At 38.7% G+C, this 18,073-nt stretch overlaps 1 protein-coding gene across 2 annotated transcripts in view; it reads right to left on the reverse strand.

Moving 5' to 3' along the window:
- Window positions 1-2,669: 2,669 nt before the first annotated feature.
- Window positions 2,670-18,073, reverse strand: part of unc45b (unc-45 myosin chaperone B) — a 31,221-nt gene continuing 15,817 nt past the window's right edge. For both annotated transcript variants that reach the window (XM_061906348.1, XM_061906349.1), the window contains exons 12-20: window positions 12,355-12,496; window positions 12,144-12,284; window positions 11,943-12,070; window positions 7,385-7,451; window positions 7,165-7,278; window positions 6,972-7,087; window positions 5,531-5,648; window positions 5,314-5,469; window positions 2,670-5,236 (exon numbers count right to left, since the gene is read on the reverse strand). In XM_061906348.1, the coding sequence (XP_061762332.1) occupies window positions 4,964-5,236; window positions 5,314-5,469; window positions 5,531-5,648; window positions 6,972-7,087; window positions 7,165-7,278; window positions 7,385-7,451; window positions 11,943-12,070; window positions 12,144-12,284; window positions 12,355-12,496 (1,255 nt within the window). In that variant the 3' untranslated portion in view covers window positions 2,670-4,963. The remainder of the gene's footprint in view (window positions 5,237-5,313; window positions 5,470-5,530; window positions 5,649-6,971; window positions 7,088-7,164; window positions 7,279-7,384; window positions 7,452-11,942; window positions 12,071-12,143; window positions 12,285-12,354; window positions 12,497-18,073) is intronic.

Genomic DNA, 18,073 nt, shown 5'->3' on the forward strand with positions numbered 1-18,073 from the left:
CACTATCTACAACGTGAAACATGATATACATAATATTGTATATGAGAGAGTACCAAATGAGGTTGCATTAAAAAAAAAAAACACATTTTATAAAATAAAAAATATTGTTTTCACCCAAGACGAGAGGTGACGATAATTAATGAATACATAGGCACCGATCCCGTGGGTACTTCGGGGCCCAAGCACCTACCTGGGATTGATGGAAAATTGTTTCTCACAACCTAGCAAAAACAGTACATGCTCAGAAAAGTAGCGTCAGATTTATCACCCGTCCGAGCACCCACTGGCAGAAATTTAGATCGGCGCCGATGGATGAGTAACAATGTGTTAAATAGCAAAAAGAGGAAGTACAAACAATAGCCATACCAGAGCTGGAGAGCAAACCAAGCCGTCTCTACATTGGTCGTCCGCTTCCACTGCTTTTGTCCATCTCGCCCTTTCACCTTGCCGGTGCTCGAAACTGAAAGTTATCCAGGCCTGTGTGTGCTCTTGGCACACACATTCTTCTACATTCTTGCTCCCACACCTGCTATTTCACGACACCATTGAAACGTGGGATCACACTCCTCAGCCTTCCCGGTAAGGTTTATTCAGGTGTACTGGAGAGGAGGCTTCGCCGGATAGTCGAACCTCGGATTCAGGAGGAACAGTGTGGTTTTCGTCCTGGTCGTGGAACTGTGGACCAGCTCTATACTCTCGGCAGGGTTCTTGAGGGTGCATGGGAGTTTGCCCAACCAGTCTACATGTGCTTTGTGGACTTGGAGAAGGCATTCGACCGTGTCCCTCGGGAAGTCCTGTGGGGAGTGCTCAGAGAGTATGGGGTATCGGAATGTCTTATTGTGGCAGTCCGCTCCCTGTATGATCAGTGTCAGAGCTTGGTCCGCATTGCTGGCAGTAAGTCGGACACGTTTCCAGTGAAGGTTGGACTCCGCCAAGGCTGTCCTTTGTCACCGATTCTGTTCATAACTTTTATGGACAGAATTTCTAGGCGCAGTCAAGGCGTTGAGGGGTTCCGGTTTGGTGGCCACGGGATTAGGTCTCTGCTTTTTGCAGATGATGTAGTCCTGATGGCTTCATCTGGCCGGGATCTTCAGCTCTCACTGGATCGGTTCGCAGCCGAGTGTGAAGCGACCGGAATGAGAATCAGCACCTCCAAGTCCGAGTCCATGGTTCTCGCCCGGAAAAGGGTGGAGTGCCATCTCCGGGTTGGGGAGGAGACCCTGCCCCAAGTGGAGGAGTTCAAGTACCTAGGAGTCTTGTTCACGAGTGGGGGAAGAGTGGATCGTGAGATCGACAGGCGGATCGGTGCGGCGTCTTCAGTAATGCGGACGTTGTATCGATCCGTTGTGGTGAAGAAGGAGCTGAGCCGGAAGGCAAAGCTCTCAATTTACCGGTCGATCTACGTTCCCATCCTCACCTATGGTCATGAGCTTTGGGTCATGACCGAAAGGATAAGATCACGGGTACAAGCGGCCGAAATGAGTTTCCTCCGCCGGGTGGCGGGGCTCTCCCTTAGAGATAGGGTGAGAAGCTCTGCCATCCGGGAGGAGCTCAACGTAAAGCCGCTGCTCCTCCACATCGAGAGGAGCCAGATGAGGTGGTTCGGGCATCTGGTCAGGATGCCACCCGAACGCCTCCCTAGGGATGTGTTTAGGGCACGTCCAGCTGGTAGGAGGCCACGGGGAAGACCCAGGACACGTTGGAAAGACTATGTCTCCCGGCTGGCCTGGGAACGCCTCGGGATCCCCCGGGAAGAGCTAGACGAAGTGGCTGGAGATAGGGAAGTCTGGGCTTCCCTGCTTAGGCTGCTGCCCCCGCGACCCGACCTCGGATAAGCGGAAGATGATGGATGGATGGATGGAAGAATAATATGTGTCTGTGTGCATAGTTAACAGGGTGAGATAATTGTTTTTAATCCTTCGGAAAATTACGAATATCGACGCTTGTGACGTCACGAGTGGTTCTTTCTGCTCAAAGGAGGGCAAATATTACTGAAACAAAAGTGAGTGTGATGGTCAATGGTGAGAAGTGAATAATGTTTATTGAGTTAAAGAAATAAATCATTAAAAACATGACCAAGCAATTCCAGCGTTTGTTGGTAGGCATATTACAGGATAACATTGTGCTGTTTTGGGGGCCAATTACACTTTTTTCAATGTATTTCAATGGGAGAGGTTCATCTACAATTTAAGTGTTTTGAGTTAAGAACTCCTAACACAACCAATTCAACGCAGAAGTTAAGGTACTACATTAATTATAATTAAACGGCCAGGATTGTGGATGAAGGCTGCAGCAGGAAAGGGTCCCCAGTCATCTTGGACTCCATGCCACTGGACCCTGACCCGGATCCGTCAAGGATCGTGTGGTGACTGTCTGTGCACCAGTCTCCCCATGTTAAACTAAGTCACGCACAGGCATCCTCCATAAAGGGATACCCCCCTACCAGGAGGATCATCATACTCACTTCGAGTGACCGCCGATGATGAATTAAAAAAAAGATGACAACTTGGATGTCCAGATCCAATATTGATATTGGATATCGTTCCGATTTAATTAAAAAAAAACACGTTTTCGGCCGATACTGACTTGCATTTAAAGTCCTGTGGCTTGTTTACTTGTGCAAAAATGGACAGCCATTTAGCATAAATGTACTCCAATAAGCACACAAGTTCAGTGTGTTCTTGTATTTTATTTAAAAAAAGGGAAATATGGCAGGCTACTACGAGCTATCAGCTACACGACTGCTGCGCACACAAAAGCACACATGCTAGACATTAATAATAAGTGTCCCTATTTGGACAATACTCCAGTCGAAAACACCAAATTTGTCAAAATAAACAAGTATGGTTGCATATTACACACCGATACAAAGTGTCAAAGGCAGAAGCGTCTTGGAAAGTTTCCAGTAACAAAACATGTCCACACCACTCCATTTAAAAAGCATAAATATGTCATGAGTTACGTGTTTTATACCTACCCTTGTTCCCTTGAGTAATTTCAATCTTTTCTAACGTCCTACATGAAAAAAGAATTGAAAAAAATATGTGTACGTTGTGATTTGTGCTAACCCTAACCCAGGTCAAACGTAGGGACTTTTGTAATCCGGTAAATGATCGATGACTATTATGTAATACAAACAGTGTCAATCCATGGTCAATACAGCAAGTGAGTGTGCCATAAACCAGGACTTTTTAACCAAAGCCCATTGTTGGGCCGCCAAAAATGTCTCCGCTGTGGTCTGTGGGTTGCGGTACTCAGTTGTAATACACTTTTCCACCACTTTTGGCCCTATTGACCAGTTTTCTGAAAATGTATTTTAAAAAGCAATTAGTTATACTTACTTGCTATTTTACCCAAAAAAGTAATTGAATTACTAACGGAATTAGTCTTTAATAGATATAATTAAATACTAGGGAAAGTCATTCATACGTTACTTAAAAAAAATATATATATATTTGGCATATGCATTTGTGAGATGTTTAATATTAGAGTGAGGTGTGGTGCTTTTAAAAGGCGGGGCCTGTTGCCTAGTGCTGTGTGACATCATCGAGGGTTTTAACAAAGCTGTTTTTTAGCTTTAGCAGTTAGTAGCACACTTTACCTCTACTTAATAAAGAGATTGAATGTGCCTCGGTGGCTGTCATATCTTCTTGTAAACAGACTGGGTATATTTTGTAAGGCAAGTTTGTCAGTTCAATCATTGATTTGTTGTTCAATATTCCCATTGTGTAAGTGGTATAGAGCTTTTCTACCTTCAAGGTACTCAAAGCACTTTGACACTTTTTCCACATTCACCCATTCACACACACATTCACACACTGATGGCGGGAGCTGCCATGCAAGGCCCTAACCACGACCCATCAGGAGCAAGGGTGAAGTGTCTTGCTCAAGGACACAAAGGACGTGATGAGGTTGGTAGTAGTTGGGATTGAACCGGGAACCCTCAGGTTGCTGGCACGGCCACTCTCCCAACCGCGCCATGCCTTCCCCGTGTGTGAATGTTGTGTGCTGTGTCAGTGTGACGGTGCCTCTTCCTGTTTGTTAATTTTCAAGTTAATTTTAGTGCGTTGCTGCTTGTTGCTTTCAGGAGTAAAAAGACATTTCCTGGATTGAATTTGCTGCACTTATGACGTTGTCTTCTTGTCGAAATGAAACCACATCAAAAGTAGAGAGCAATGTTACATCAAGCTATCGCGAACAGCGTTGTAACAGACCTAAAAGTAATAAATGAGATTACTCGTTACTAATAAAAGTAACGCCGTAACTATTAAGAAAACTGCTAATTAAAAATCTCAAACAAACAGAGCAAGTCTGAAGCCATAGAAAACTTTTTCCTAAGCGCAAACATTATGACTGAAGTGGTGAAGCTGTATTTGTAAATGTTATTGACAGTCAAGTGACAAAACATATTTATTAATAAGTTGGTTCATTTATTTTAGCAAAAAATAATTTAACTACATTTATTTTCAGCAGATTTTTATTTATATTACTTCTAATGCGGTACACTTGGTTGGTACTTCTTTTCTAATCAGCCTGACCTTAGCCTATGGTTTACAGTAGATGTCAAATAAATAATAATCTTTGCGATTAACACAGTTTTATATCATTTGACAAGGTTGTAAACTGTAAGTAGGTTAGATATAATTATTTAATACGATAAAAATTATGAGTAACATTACAACGTAATTCTGAGGCGTCATTGTCTGAATAATATCATTATTCCTTACCATTGTTTTTTCTGAGTAATTTCACTTGATCAAACATTTTCTAACAATTCACGATACATAATATTAAAAGTATGCACAATGATTCGTGTTGATACCGTATCGGATTGATATCAGTATCAGCCAATACTTGAGGCTCCAGTCAAAATAACAAATGATAACTAGTAAAGTCTTCAATGTTGAAAAAAGTATGTGGGAAACGAGTAGTAAAGAGCACAAAAACATGTCCGTTGTTGTGCTTAGGAAGGGCTGGAGAAGGGTTTGATAAGCCCCAGTTCCATTGCTTTGACCAGGCACGTACGCGCCACATCAATGGGTTCCTGCCTCTTGGGGTTGTCCTCAGCCTTTCCGATCACTGTCATGATTTCCAGCAGCTCGCTCTCGATCAGTTTCTTGGTCAGCTCGCCGTCCTCCGAGTTGAGCATGTTGTACACAATCACGAGGCCACGGTGCTGTATCATCGGGTTTGTGTGTAGACACAACCTCTGCAGGATCTCAAGCCACTGGGTACTCTGGGGACACACACACATTTTTAAAAATTGACACATTGGATGACAGTGTAATTGTATTGTGCTGTTTGCTCACATACCACAAGGGTGAGCTTGGCGCAGAGCTTCTTCTGGACAGCGGTAAGCATGGCCAGGGCTCCCGCTGCGGCAATCTGAAGTTTATCATCATCTTCTCCACAAAGTAGGAGCAGCAGCTTCAGCTTATCGTTACTTTCGTCTAGGTAGCGCTCTTGGACCTGCAAAAACTTTTCAGTCAACTCCATGTGTCTTGTAGGTGACAAAATGGGGACATCTCACCTCTTTGCATGTCACAAGGTTGCACATGCATTCTGTGGCAGCCTGTCTGATCTGCTCGTGTTCCTCAAACATGTAGTTCTCGATATCGGGAAGAGCGTTCTCTTTTACAATTTTTACCCTGCAAAAACCATACAGCAATGGTTAATGCAGTGAGAAGGTGGAATGTACTCTGGGCTTTCTGTGGCCTTAAACACGATTGTGTTTGTGGCCCCATTCTGGTTTTTAATATTGCTTGTGTAACATGTTATAGGACTAGGGCTGACTGTAACCTCTCTATAAAGCTTTCTTAATGTTAAACCCCATATTTAGAAAGTCGCAAACATTTTTTTATATGCAAATAATAAATTCATATTTATGCGGAAATTCCTTTACCACGGCCAGGCCTGCAACCAATTAAAAGCGATAAACAAGGCTGTGAAAAAAATTAAAATCTTCACGATTTTGAATTTAGTTGAATTTACTATAAATAATCAAAAAGAGTACATTAACAATAACAATCAAATTAAATCCAATATATTTAAGAGCGGCTTCACGGTGGCAGAGGGGTTAGTGCGTCCGCCTCACAATACGAGTAGTCAGGGTTCAATCCCGGGCTCGGGATCTCTCCCTGTGAATGCGTGGGTTCCCTCCGGGTACTCCGGCTTCCTCCCACTTCCAAAGAAATGCACCTGGGGATAGGTTGATTGGCAACACTAAATTGGCCCTAGTGTGTGAATGTGAGTGTGAATGTTGTCTGTCTGTGTTAGCCCTGCGATGAGGTGGCGACTTGTCCAGGGTGTACCCCGCCTTCCGCCCGATTGTAGCTGAGATAGGCACCAGCGCCCCCCGCGACCCCAAAGGGAATAAGCGGTAGAAAATGGATGGATGGATATTTAAGAGTCATGTGATTATATTTTAGATAATGTCCCTTTATATGAAAAAGTAAAAAAAGAAAATAGTTGGAAATAAAAATTTTCTATATTTTTTTACAGCTGAAGCCAATTCAAAATTGCTATGCCACTTTGGAAATATTTAAAAAAATAAACAAAACACAAGAAATGCAGGAAAACTATTACAAAAAATGTTCTTTAGACAGTATATCTTTGGGGAAAAGGTTCGGCTACAATATAAATTTATACAGTACAGTTGTTTTAGAAATATGGTCATAAAGCTGTCACAATTATGAAGTTCAAAGAGTTGCTAAATTTAAAATGACCTCTATGAGCTTTTGAATGGATGCAGCTGCACTGCTGCTAAACCGAACTAAAACTATGACAAAGGTCATCTTGACTCACTGCTGAATAGAAGTTTAGTATAATATAAGAAGCAGTTCAGTCTATAAAAGTAAAAATAGGCAAACACATGCAGAGTACAACAACCATGACCATGTTGATTATCACCAATGACGTGACCGGTCGCTCTAATCAAGTGTCCCTAAACAGCATAACATTTTGGTTGGTACCTTAGTTTTTCACTGAAACCCGCAAAATTAGTGAGGCCTCGCAAAGCCTCAAAGTTCTGCATTCCATCCCTTTCTGTGTGAAGGAGGCTGACTAAAGGCCTCACCACCTCATACACCTGAAATGAGAGAAACAAAGTATCATGATGAAAATGTGAGCAGAAAATAGTATAAAATAGTCACTTAAGTCTTTTACCCTTTCGCCAGGGAAGGCGATTTCTGGATTTGAAATGGCTGCAATTTTGGCAAGAGCTTGACAGGCCTTCACTTTTCCTGCCTCAGTTCCTTCCAGCGCCAGAGGTATCAAAGCCTAATAGGGAGCGGGGGGAGAGTCGAAAGTAAAACAGCCATCATCCAAGCCAGGTCATATCATAATTAGTCAAATGTGCAGTTTTATATGTTTAAATATGACCCACCTTTCCCCCACCTTGGGCAACAAGAGTACCACGATCTTTGGGATCCTCTGACAAAGCCAAGAAGACCCTGAACACACACAGAAAAAAAGAGTTTCAACAATCGTCCCTGAAGAAATGTTACAACTTTTTATATATAAACAAATCAGTGGTTGGTATAGGAGCCAAAACTTGAACTTAAGTGTACTGTAACTTTAGAACTGTATAACTATAGTAAAAGTAAAAAGTAGTCAACCAAAATATTATATTAGTTAGAGTAAGTGTTTTAGTAAAACTACTCAAGTACTGAGTAACTGGTGAGTAACATCTGTTTTATTTACTATAGTAGATACTTTTTTGAATGGTCATTAACAACGGAACAAATGGATACATCTTTGCAAGCAGCACAAATAAATATAAGGATCCATCCATCCATTTTTTATCATTTATCTCTTTCAGGGTCAGGGGGGGGGGGGCTGGAACCTATCTAAACTGCAATCGGATATAGTTAAATGTAGCTATCGGAATGAAACTCAATGTAATGGAGTAAAAGTAGTGTGTGTTCTTCACAAAAATACTCAAGTAAAAGTAGAAAACTACTCCAAATAAATTAATATATAAGTTGTTTAAGTAAATGTAACAGTGTAAATGTGGCACTTCTGTAAACAATAACAATGAAAAAGTATGTTTTTGTCATCATTGTAATGTCAGGTTTGGACTTTGTTTTCTTGTGTTCCTGTATTTAGTTATATTTTTTTCTCTTATTTTGGTTTCATTTCCTGTTTGACTCCTTTTGCCACTATTTATTCTGTCAAGGCGCTGGCTTCCTCACCTGTTCCTGGTTACCAATCAGTATGCATTACATGCCAGCGCTGTCCTCTGCATCATTGGTTGTGTGTATGCTTCCTGTGCACTTCCCCGCTGCACTTTTTCTGTCGGTTTCGACATTAGATATATTTTTCCCTGCTCTTTGTCTGCCATGTCTGCATCTTGACTGACTGTAACCATTTAAATTGTTTCTTTACATTTAGTAAATATCTACAATGCAGAGGCATAGGGAAAAAATATGACAATTATTAATTAAAATATAGATGTTGTAAAGCAAAATAAATGGCGTCAAGTTATGTTCGATTTTTGCTAATTCATTTTTTAATAAATGTTAGCACTTTTTCGAACGTTTAAATCGAACCAAATGGGCCTCCGTGTAAAGTTGTGAACCATGTCTCTGTGTATGAACGTTTCATTCATTCATTCATTCTGTGTACACCTGCAGAATTTTTGAGGAGGCGTAGCGCTCCACGTCACATGCTGCAAATTGCAGTACACTACTTGTCACTACTCAGTGCTTTAGAGTGTGTGCCTTTTTTTCTGTGTTTACACCTTTTGAAACATTTGTCAATTTTGCTACCTCAATATGAGCCCAAATATTTCAACAGATGAGCTTGGAAAGAAGGAGAGAATTGCTATGGAGTTAAAAAAAAATAAAAAGACTATTTGAAAGTCGTACATTAATGGTGCTCATGAGTATGGGAGAATTGACGTAGCAGGCTTCGTACCACAGCTAGTTGTAATTGGGATGAGAACGGACCGCCCCCTTCCTTCTCTCCCTTTGTCTGCTGCTTTCTCTTTAGCTCCTTTGCCCATGTGAATGTGGGTGGATTTTACATTTTAGAATATTTATCATTGTAACGTAATGGTTGTTAAAAGTTGAGAATTTCTGTGATTTCTGTTTGTGAGGGCACCAATGTGACTTCTGTGTGTGTGTGCGCGCAGCGCATAAAGCGCAGTTCAGCTTGTTTTGGATTGTTAATAAAGAGAAAGTTGAGCTATCACCTCCTTGTAATATTTGTTTGATATACAGTACTGTACAGCACTTTATATTGTGTTCAGAGTTTTGAGTTTCAAGTTTCATTATTCAGAGATTGAAACATTTGACAGGTAAAGAGAATACATTTTTTATACATATAGTCTGAAATGGAATAAGCAGAAGCTAAAGCGAATTACGCCTATCCCAGTGTGTTTACAAAACAATAACAGAACATGTGTTTTGTATGCAGTTGTACTTTTTTTGTTGTTTTAATTATTCGGTTCATCACAAAAAAATATGAAAAAACTCCATCATATTAAGTTTTACATTCTCACCATCCATTCTCATTTTTCAAATTGAGATCTTCAAAATAATTTTAAATGTATTCAAGTTTTAAAGTATTTTTTTTGCGGCTTGTCACACCACGCCATGCGTTATTTAGAGTTTCCTGGTGATTTCCCGTATTTAGTGCATGTTTCTGTCCTGCGCTCTTATTTTGGTGGTACTTACTGTCGTGTTGGTGTTTTTTCGTAAGTGCTTTCTTTACGCCTGCATTTGAGCACTTTATCCCTCACCTGTTTTTTGTTTATGATTAGAACTATTTAAGTTGAGCTTGCAACACCATGGGTATGTCGGACATTATCTTTTCACTACAGACAATCTTTTTTCACTTTGTGGACGCCATCCGCTCCACATATCATAGTTAGTGTTTTTTCCTGCTTTCCAGCATTCTGTTTTGTCTTTAGTCTGGTCGATTACAGCGCTTCCCTTCTGCTCTCCTTTTATTTTTGCTTCCTTAATTAATAAATACCTCTGTTTATTTCACGCTGCTATCTCGTTTCTATGCAGCCTTAATCACTACAAACTCCGGCATCTCCCACGATGCCTCGCTTGACACTTTTAGCTCTTGGTTCAACTTATTCCATACATTAATCCCAACAAAAGACACACTATGCTGCTTTGCACTTGTTCTCACCTATGTTTTTCTTTCAGAAATGAGAAACACAGTCTCGTGTTTGGAACAATCCCTGAATATACACAGGTAACATGTTATTGTTTATGGTATAAATAATTTGCGCTGTCTTAAAGTTGACCAAATTTTTCAATTTTAGTGCTTTTAATTGAATGTAAAGCTAAAATGTAGACTTTTGTCGAGGCTGGAACCCATTATTCATATTTACGTTGTTTCTTAGAGAAACATTTGCTTCACTATACACATTTTTCCATTTATGAACCAATTAAATTTATACATTAGGGTTGTACGGTATACCGGTACTAATATAATATTGCGGTACTAATGAATCAAAAACGGAACTATACTCTGTTTGTAAAGTACCGGTTCACAATTTATTTATTTATGGATTTTTAACGGTCATGAAGGCGCGTCGTCCCGTCATGACATTGCTGGGTTTACGAGCAGAGGAGCATGTTTGGCAGCGCACGATCACAGAGTGTAGACAGAAACAGGAGAATAGACGCATTTTGGTCTAAAAACTAACGATAAAGTTGAAGCTCTATCACTGAAACGCTCTCAGGAAGAGGTGCTTTAAGACACGGCTAGCTAGCTAGCAGCGAACATCCATCCGCAGTAAGCAGTGTTTTAGGTACTTCTAAATCTCTAATCCTCGCCTCCATGGCGACAAATAAAATACGTTTCTTACAAGTATCATCCCTGCAGGACAAGAAATAGCTAAACATGCTTAACTACACACCGTAGGAGGATTCAATAATTCACACTGCTAACAAAAGCTAGCGCACCTGAATGTAAACAAAAGCCATGGGTGGATCTACACCTGACATCCACAGTAATGATAGCAAGTACAATAGCGTATGTAGTTGATACTTCTTTAATTTCATCGATATTTTTAGCATCACACAATCTTTTTTCGTTTTTATTTCCTTTATATTATGTCTACAACTCAGGAAATATGTCCCTGGACACATGATAACTTTGAATATGACCAATGTATGATCCTGTAACTACTTGGTATCGAATTGATACCTAAATTTGTGGTATCATCCATAACTAATGTAAAGTATCAAAGAGAAAAATAAGTGATTATTACATATTAACAGAAGTGTAGACAAAACATGTTTAGACGAAAAATAACCAGATATTAGCAGCAAATGAACAAATGGATTAATAATCAATTTTTACAGCTTGTTTCTCATAATGTTGATAAAATAATCGAAGAGAAAATGACACAATATGTTACTGCATATATCAGCAGACAAATCAGGAGCCTTTGTTTACTTACTTCTTTACTAAAAGACAAGTTGTCTTGTATGTTCACAATTTTATTTAAGGCCAAAATTGTTCTTAGATTGCAATAAAAAACGCTTGTTTAATGTACCGTAAGATTTTTTGTTAATATAAAGCCAATAGTGCCAATTTTTGTGGTGCCCTTCATTTAGAAAAGTATCGAAATACATATGGGTACCGGTACCAAAATATTGTTGACGGGACAACACTATCATACAGTTAGGTTCCACTGTATACACACAATACAAATTATCAATGCAATACTTGAATTTGACACTATAATGCTTTGTTACCTGTAACATAAAAACTAAAATGTGTGGATGATTTTTTAGGTTATTTTAGCATGTATTGATTGACCAGAGTTTTTATTAGTTTTAGTATTTTTAATGTACAGAATATATCAAAGCTGGCCCCTGCATCTGTCAATTGTTCTCAATACGACCCTGAGTGGTAAGAGTTTGGGCCCCCCGGGTCCACGCAGTACATCAACATTGTTGGATATTTCCTCTTACCTTGCAAGCATCTCCTTGGTCTGGTCCGTCAAGATGGAGTTGTCTGCTTTGACCATGACAGCAAGAGCGGATGTGACTCCAGCTTTCAGCAGTCTTTTGACCCGCCTGTCAATGAAGTCTTTCTTGTCCTGAAAGTACCCGTCATCACATTTCCAGTGTCATATATCTCTACTTTATATTGCCATACACCGCTATAAGTACCTTGGGATGCTGCTCAGGCACGTGCTGCTTTGAGAACTTTGCCAGCTGTACCAGTTCAGGTATGATTTCTTTCTTCTCATAGGTGTTGGTGCAGTTGACCAAAGTGCAGGCCACGGCATATATGATGGTCTTATCTTTTGACTGGCAAAAAAAATAAGCTTATTTCTGGTATCATTGAGTGTTATTTCACTGCACGAGTTTGCAGTCAAACCTTGGCCAGGTCAAACATGGCTTTCAGTGCCTGCTCATCCTCAACAAAGTCATCTTTGACATCAGCGTCATTAGTCAAGTATGCCAGACCCTCAATAGCCCACCTCCTGGTTTTAGCGTCGATCTGGGGATTGCAAAGCCATCTAGAAGAAATAGGAAATAAACAGTAGTTTTTTAAAGTACAGTAGGACTGTTGAAAATATTATTAGCATACATGCTGATGCAATAAAATCACACTAACAATAGGCACTCTAAATGGACAAAAGTAGTGACAAGACCTCTTAATCATTAATAACCAACTAAGGTTAGACCCCTTAGCTCCCACCCAATCTTAAATTTTAATGTTATTTCAGACAATTTTGGGGGAGGCCTTTGTCTGCTGCAGCATGACCAGAACCTGACATAAACACACGGTTGTTTAGGGCCACAACCACTGGGGGAGCCCCATGATCATGTCCTAGACCAGGGGTCACCAACGCGGTGCCCGCGGGCACCAGGTAGCCCGTAAGGACCAGATGAGTAGCCCGCTGGCCTGTTCTAAAAATAGCTCAAATAGCAGCACTTACCAGTGATCTGCCTCTATTTTTCAAATTTTATTTATTTACTAGCAAGCTGGTCTCGCTTTGCTCGACATTTTTAATTCTAAGAGACAAAACTCAAATAGAATTTTAAAATCCAAGAAAATATTCTAAAGACTTGGTCTTCACTGGTTTAAATAAATTCATTTATTTTTTTACTTTGCTTCTTATAACTTTCAGAAAGACAATTTTATAGAAAAAATACAACCTTAAAAATGATTCTAGGATTTTTAAACACATATACCTTTTTACCGTTTAAATTCCTTCCTCTTCTTTCCTGACAATTTAAATCAATGTTCAAGTATTTTTTTTAATTAATAAATAGATTTTAATTTAATTCTTCATTTTAGCTTCTGTTTTTTCGACGAAGAATATTTGTGAAATATTTCTTCAAACTTATTATGATTAAAATTCAAAAATTTGGAAAATCTAGAAGAAATAATGATTTGTCTTTGTTAGAAATATAGCTTGGTCCAATTTGTTATATATTATAACAAAGTGCAGAGTGTATTTTAACATATTTAAAACATGTCATCTAAATAAATTGTAAAATTAATCTTAATCTGGAAAAATTACTAATGATGTTCCAAAAATCATTTTTTCAATTTTTTCAAAAATATTTGAATTAGCTAGTTTTTCTCTTCATTTTATTCGGTTGAATTTTGAATTTTAAAGAGTAAAAATTGAAGATAAACTATGTTAAAAAATTTAATTTTCTTTTTTTTTTGTGTGTTTTCTCCTCCTTTAAATCGTTCAATTAAGTGTTTTTATTCATCATTTATTCCCTACAAAAAACCTTCCGTAAAAGGAAAAAAAATGTACGACGGAATGACAGACAGAAATACCCTTTTTTTTTATATATATTTAGATTCATTTATTAGAAGGTAAATTGAGCAAATCGGCTATTTCTGGCAATTTATTTAAGTTTGTATCAAACTGGTAGCCCTTCGCATTAATCAGTACACAAGAAGTAGCTCTTGGTTTCAAAAAGGTTGGTGACCCCTGTCCTCGACTTTTGTAAATATCTGAGGATTAATTTGTCTTTCATTCAAATCCGACATTATAAAAGTTTAAATAAAAATACATTTTGCTGTCAAAAGTTTATTAGTAAGTCATTTTTGTTTTTCTTTAAATCAAATTAGTAATGAGCAACCCCCTTTTGCAAGAATGCAAAATGGTTGATCCCGTTTAGTAGCAAATCCAACATGGAAAACTTCATTGTTTACCCAACACTGACATCATCAAAGCCCACATTTATGCATTCATACACAGTGCCAACACTGACATCATTAAAGCCCACATTTATGCATTCATACACAGTGCCAACATGTGGGAACAAGAATGAGGTGACAAAAGAAAGGTAAAAAATCTATTTGTGTTAGCATCGGACCAAGTTGATATTAAAGTTTTACTTTTTCATCTCATAGCACATAATTGTGGTGCATTCAAGGACTCTTGATTAAAGTTCAAGTTTAAAAAGGAGAGGCTTGGGGCGGTATAGCTCGGTTGGTAGAGTGGCCGTGCCAGCAACTTGAGGGTTGCAGGTTGGATTCCCGCTTCCGCCATCCTAGTCACTGCCGTTGTGTCCTTGGGCAAGACACTTTACCCACACTGGTTTGAATGTAATTTAGATATTGGGTTTCACTATGTAAAGTGCTTTGAGTCACTTGAGAAAAAGCGCTATATAAATATATTTCACTTCACTTCACTTAACCCCAATAAGCTGCACTTATAATAATGCAATAATGATGTATTATCAGTGATGGAAAGTAACAAGCTACATGTAGCTAAGCTATGTAGCTTAAGTACATTTTCCAGTAGCTTGGCGGTAGCTTAGCCATTTTTTTAACGAGCAGCTTTTCCTGTAGCTTAGCTACTTTTAGACCCATGTAGCAAGTTCGCTTACATCAAACCTACAAGCTACAAAGAGAGAAAATGGACTGCGAATCCAGGCCCCCCAAATATATGCAGAAAATACAATAACCTGGATGAAGGAGAACATCCATACATACGAACAAAAATCTATGGTGATTGGTTGATGTTCGTATGATGAGTCACTATTGGCTAAGGTTAGGACGAAACATTACGGACTGGCCAATAAGAGGCAAAATAAGGCGGGTCACCGAAACTAGAAAGCAAAATTATAAAAGACACGTACTCATGTCACATGACGATGAGGGAGTTGGAGACAAAGGGACGACTCAAGCTGACTACTCAAAAAAAAAAAAGAAAAAAAACATACAAACCATACAATGGCAGAGGAATTCTCTCCCGCATATTAGATTTTTATTTTAGTGATAAAGACGACGTCCATGAAACCCACAACAGTGTGTGTCCTTAGCCATATTTAGACAAATGTATATAGAGTTGTTTCCTCTGTAAACCAAAATCATAACTGCTCTTTTCATCGAAGACGTCCAACACAAACTTAGGAACACAAAATAAGGTGAGTTAAGTTCATGGAAAGTTTTACTGCACATAACCATTACCAGCTGTTACACACAATATACAAGTCATTATTTGTTTTTGTCTGGATATAGATAGAGGCTGTTTTTTACTGAAAGCAGAGAAAATTAATAACATTACAGGGGCGGGCCAACGAAACGGCAAGCTAAATATATACAGTGGGGTGTAAAGGTAATTGTAGGGTGTCCCCAGCTAAATGACAGATAATAGCAATTGACCCTTAACGGGTCCATTTGTACACTCTCAGTTACATTACTTGGGCAAGACACTTCGCCCACCTGCTCCCAGTGCCACCCACACTGGTTTAAATGTAACTTAGATATTGGGTGTCACTATGTAAAGCGCTTTGAGTCACTTGAGAAAAGCGCTATATAAATATAATTCACTTCACTTCACTACATGTGGGCCTATAGATTTAAACTCTGATGTGGGTCTTAAATTAATGCATGTCATACTGGGTCATATTTAAACAGTATATGTAGCTTTGATGTTGCAAGCTACTTTTGCCGTGTAGCTTGCTGCCATTCTCCGGGGATAGCTTCCCCTGTAGCTTAGCTATATTTAATTGAGAGTAACTTTTAATTTAGTTTACTACATTTTCCAAGGAGCTTGCCTATGACTGCGTTTTATTATATATGAAACATCTAATCTCTCTATGCAGTAAACGGAAACTTGACAGACTTATAATCATATTTAAAGGGGCCCTATTTTGCAAAAACAACTTTTCTTATCTATTGATACCTACCGTTGTGTACTTGGGATTTGCATAAAGCCTGAAAATGGTCAATTCTAACCATGAAGGCATTGCGGAAATATTTATAAATTAATCCAGCCTTTCTTCATACCTCTATACAAGGGGTTTGGAATTTGCAAAATGTGTGACGTTTAACCGAATTATCCATATATGGTATATATTTCCCCAAAGTGCTTTGCACTGGTCTGCCATTGCAGTCCGACATCGTAGTCAATCAGCTCCTTCTTGTTCGCTACTTTCTTGTTGTGGGGCAGACTGGCTCAAACATACACATGCATCCTCCGCTGTTGCCATTTCTAATACAAAGTAGTGCTTAGTTCGAACTTAATCTGTCAGTAGAAAACAGGAAGGAAGCGCTGAAAACTGCAATAAAGGGAGGAGACACTGTTGAAGTTGAGGCACGTAAATGAGACCGCCTACCAAACGGCGTATCCTAGAGAGAAAGCAGCTTGAAAACGGTCTTTAAAACATAATATATGCAAAATTTTGACCGAAGAACCACCGTTACATGTTCTGTAGACCAAATAGAAGTGTTTAAATGTTGAGAAAATGTATACTATAGGAAACATAACCCCTTTAAATGAATGACAGTTTTTTATGATTATTAATAGCCATGTTCTGGCTACTTTATATTACATTTGTGGCCACAAATGTAATATAATTACAATTATAATTATTATTAACTATTATATATTCTGTAAAAAAAACACACCAAAAAACAGACATTTTCAAGAAATAAAACATCACCACATCGTTTAGGGGGATTTAAAGAGCCATTAGCCAACTTAAAAATTATAATGACGCCACTGGTTGGAATGCTTGCTAAAACATTATTGATGAAAGTAAAACATAAACATGTAATTATTGGGGGCTTTCTGATCATTGAGTGCTAGCTACTGTGTTAGAGTTATCACATGAGGAACACTAGCATGTGTGTAAAATGCCAGATACAATAGAGATGGGAGTTTATACATGCAAGAGGGAACAGGTTTTACAATAACATTATGTCCAGTACATATGTTTATCCAATCTTTTAAAAAGAAAAAAAAAAGAAAAATTCCGTACAAAATCTTGGCGACATTACAAGCTGAATGCTATTTTAAAATGCTATGTTTTAAAATGCTAGTTTCAACCAAATTACAGTAAGTCACAAGTTTTATGGTGTATACTGAGTGTGTGTATGTGGGGCGGTGACGTTAGGTTTAGGGTGCAATATCAATGACCTCTGACCTTCTGGAGGAATGCACAAAAAGATCTACAAATACCCTGCAGCCTCTTGTGGAAAGTTTTCCCAGAATAATGGAAGCTTTTATTGCTGCAAAAAGGTCTTATTTTCCATAAACCTAACAACTAGGGCCCTGATCTAATAAGATCCAAATAACAAGTAGCATATGCAAACTATAAAATTATGTGTACTATTATTAGTGGGCGTGTTGCGGATGATCTACCAGGACTGCATGTGCAATTGATAACAAGTGCAAAAGTGATGCAGATGGTCTATCTAAATGAGAATTTGTCACCATGGAGACACTAATTTCTCTCAAAATGTATGATATGAAACACCTTTTCTAGGCTACTTTGAGCACAATCTTGACGTCTGAACATATTATTAGCTTGCTGAAGGCGCTGTGAAGTTGTGATGGTGTGTCTGGAAAAACAAAAATGTATATTGTAAGATTTCTTTTCATGTATTTGTTTATACGGAAAAACAAACACCAATAAAAATACGAAGAAGCTATAGAATTATACAAGGTCATTGCTGAAAAGACTAAGTCGAATATTTCATATTTCTGACAATATTTTTATGTTAACAAGCACACGGACAAAATATTCTGTCAATCGTCTATTTTTGCAGCTCCTCCGCTCTTTCAGCCATTTGTGCGTAACTGTCCCAGTGTGCACAAAAATCCCTGAAGCACTAA

The sequence above is a fragment of the Nerophis ophidion genome, linkage group LG07 (genome assembly GCF_033978795.1).
Source record: "Nerophis ophidion isolate RoL-2023_Sa linkage group LG07, RoL_Noph_v1.0, whole genome shotgun sequence".
In the NCBI taxonomy this organism is placed as follows: Eukaryota; Metazoa; Chordata; class Actinopteri; order Syngnathiformes; family Syngnathidae; genus Nerophis; species Nerophis ophidion.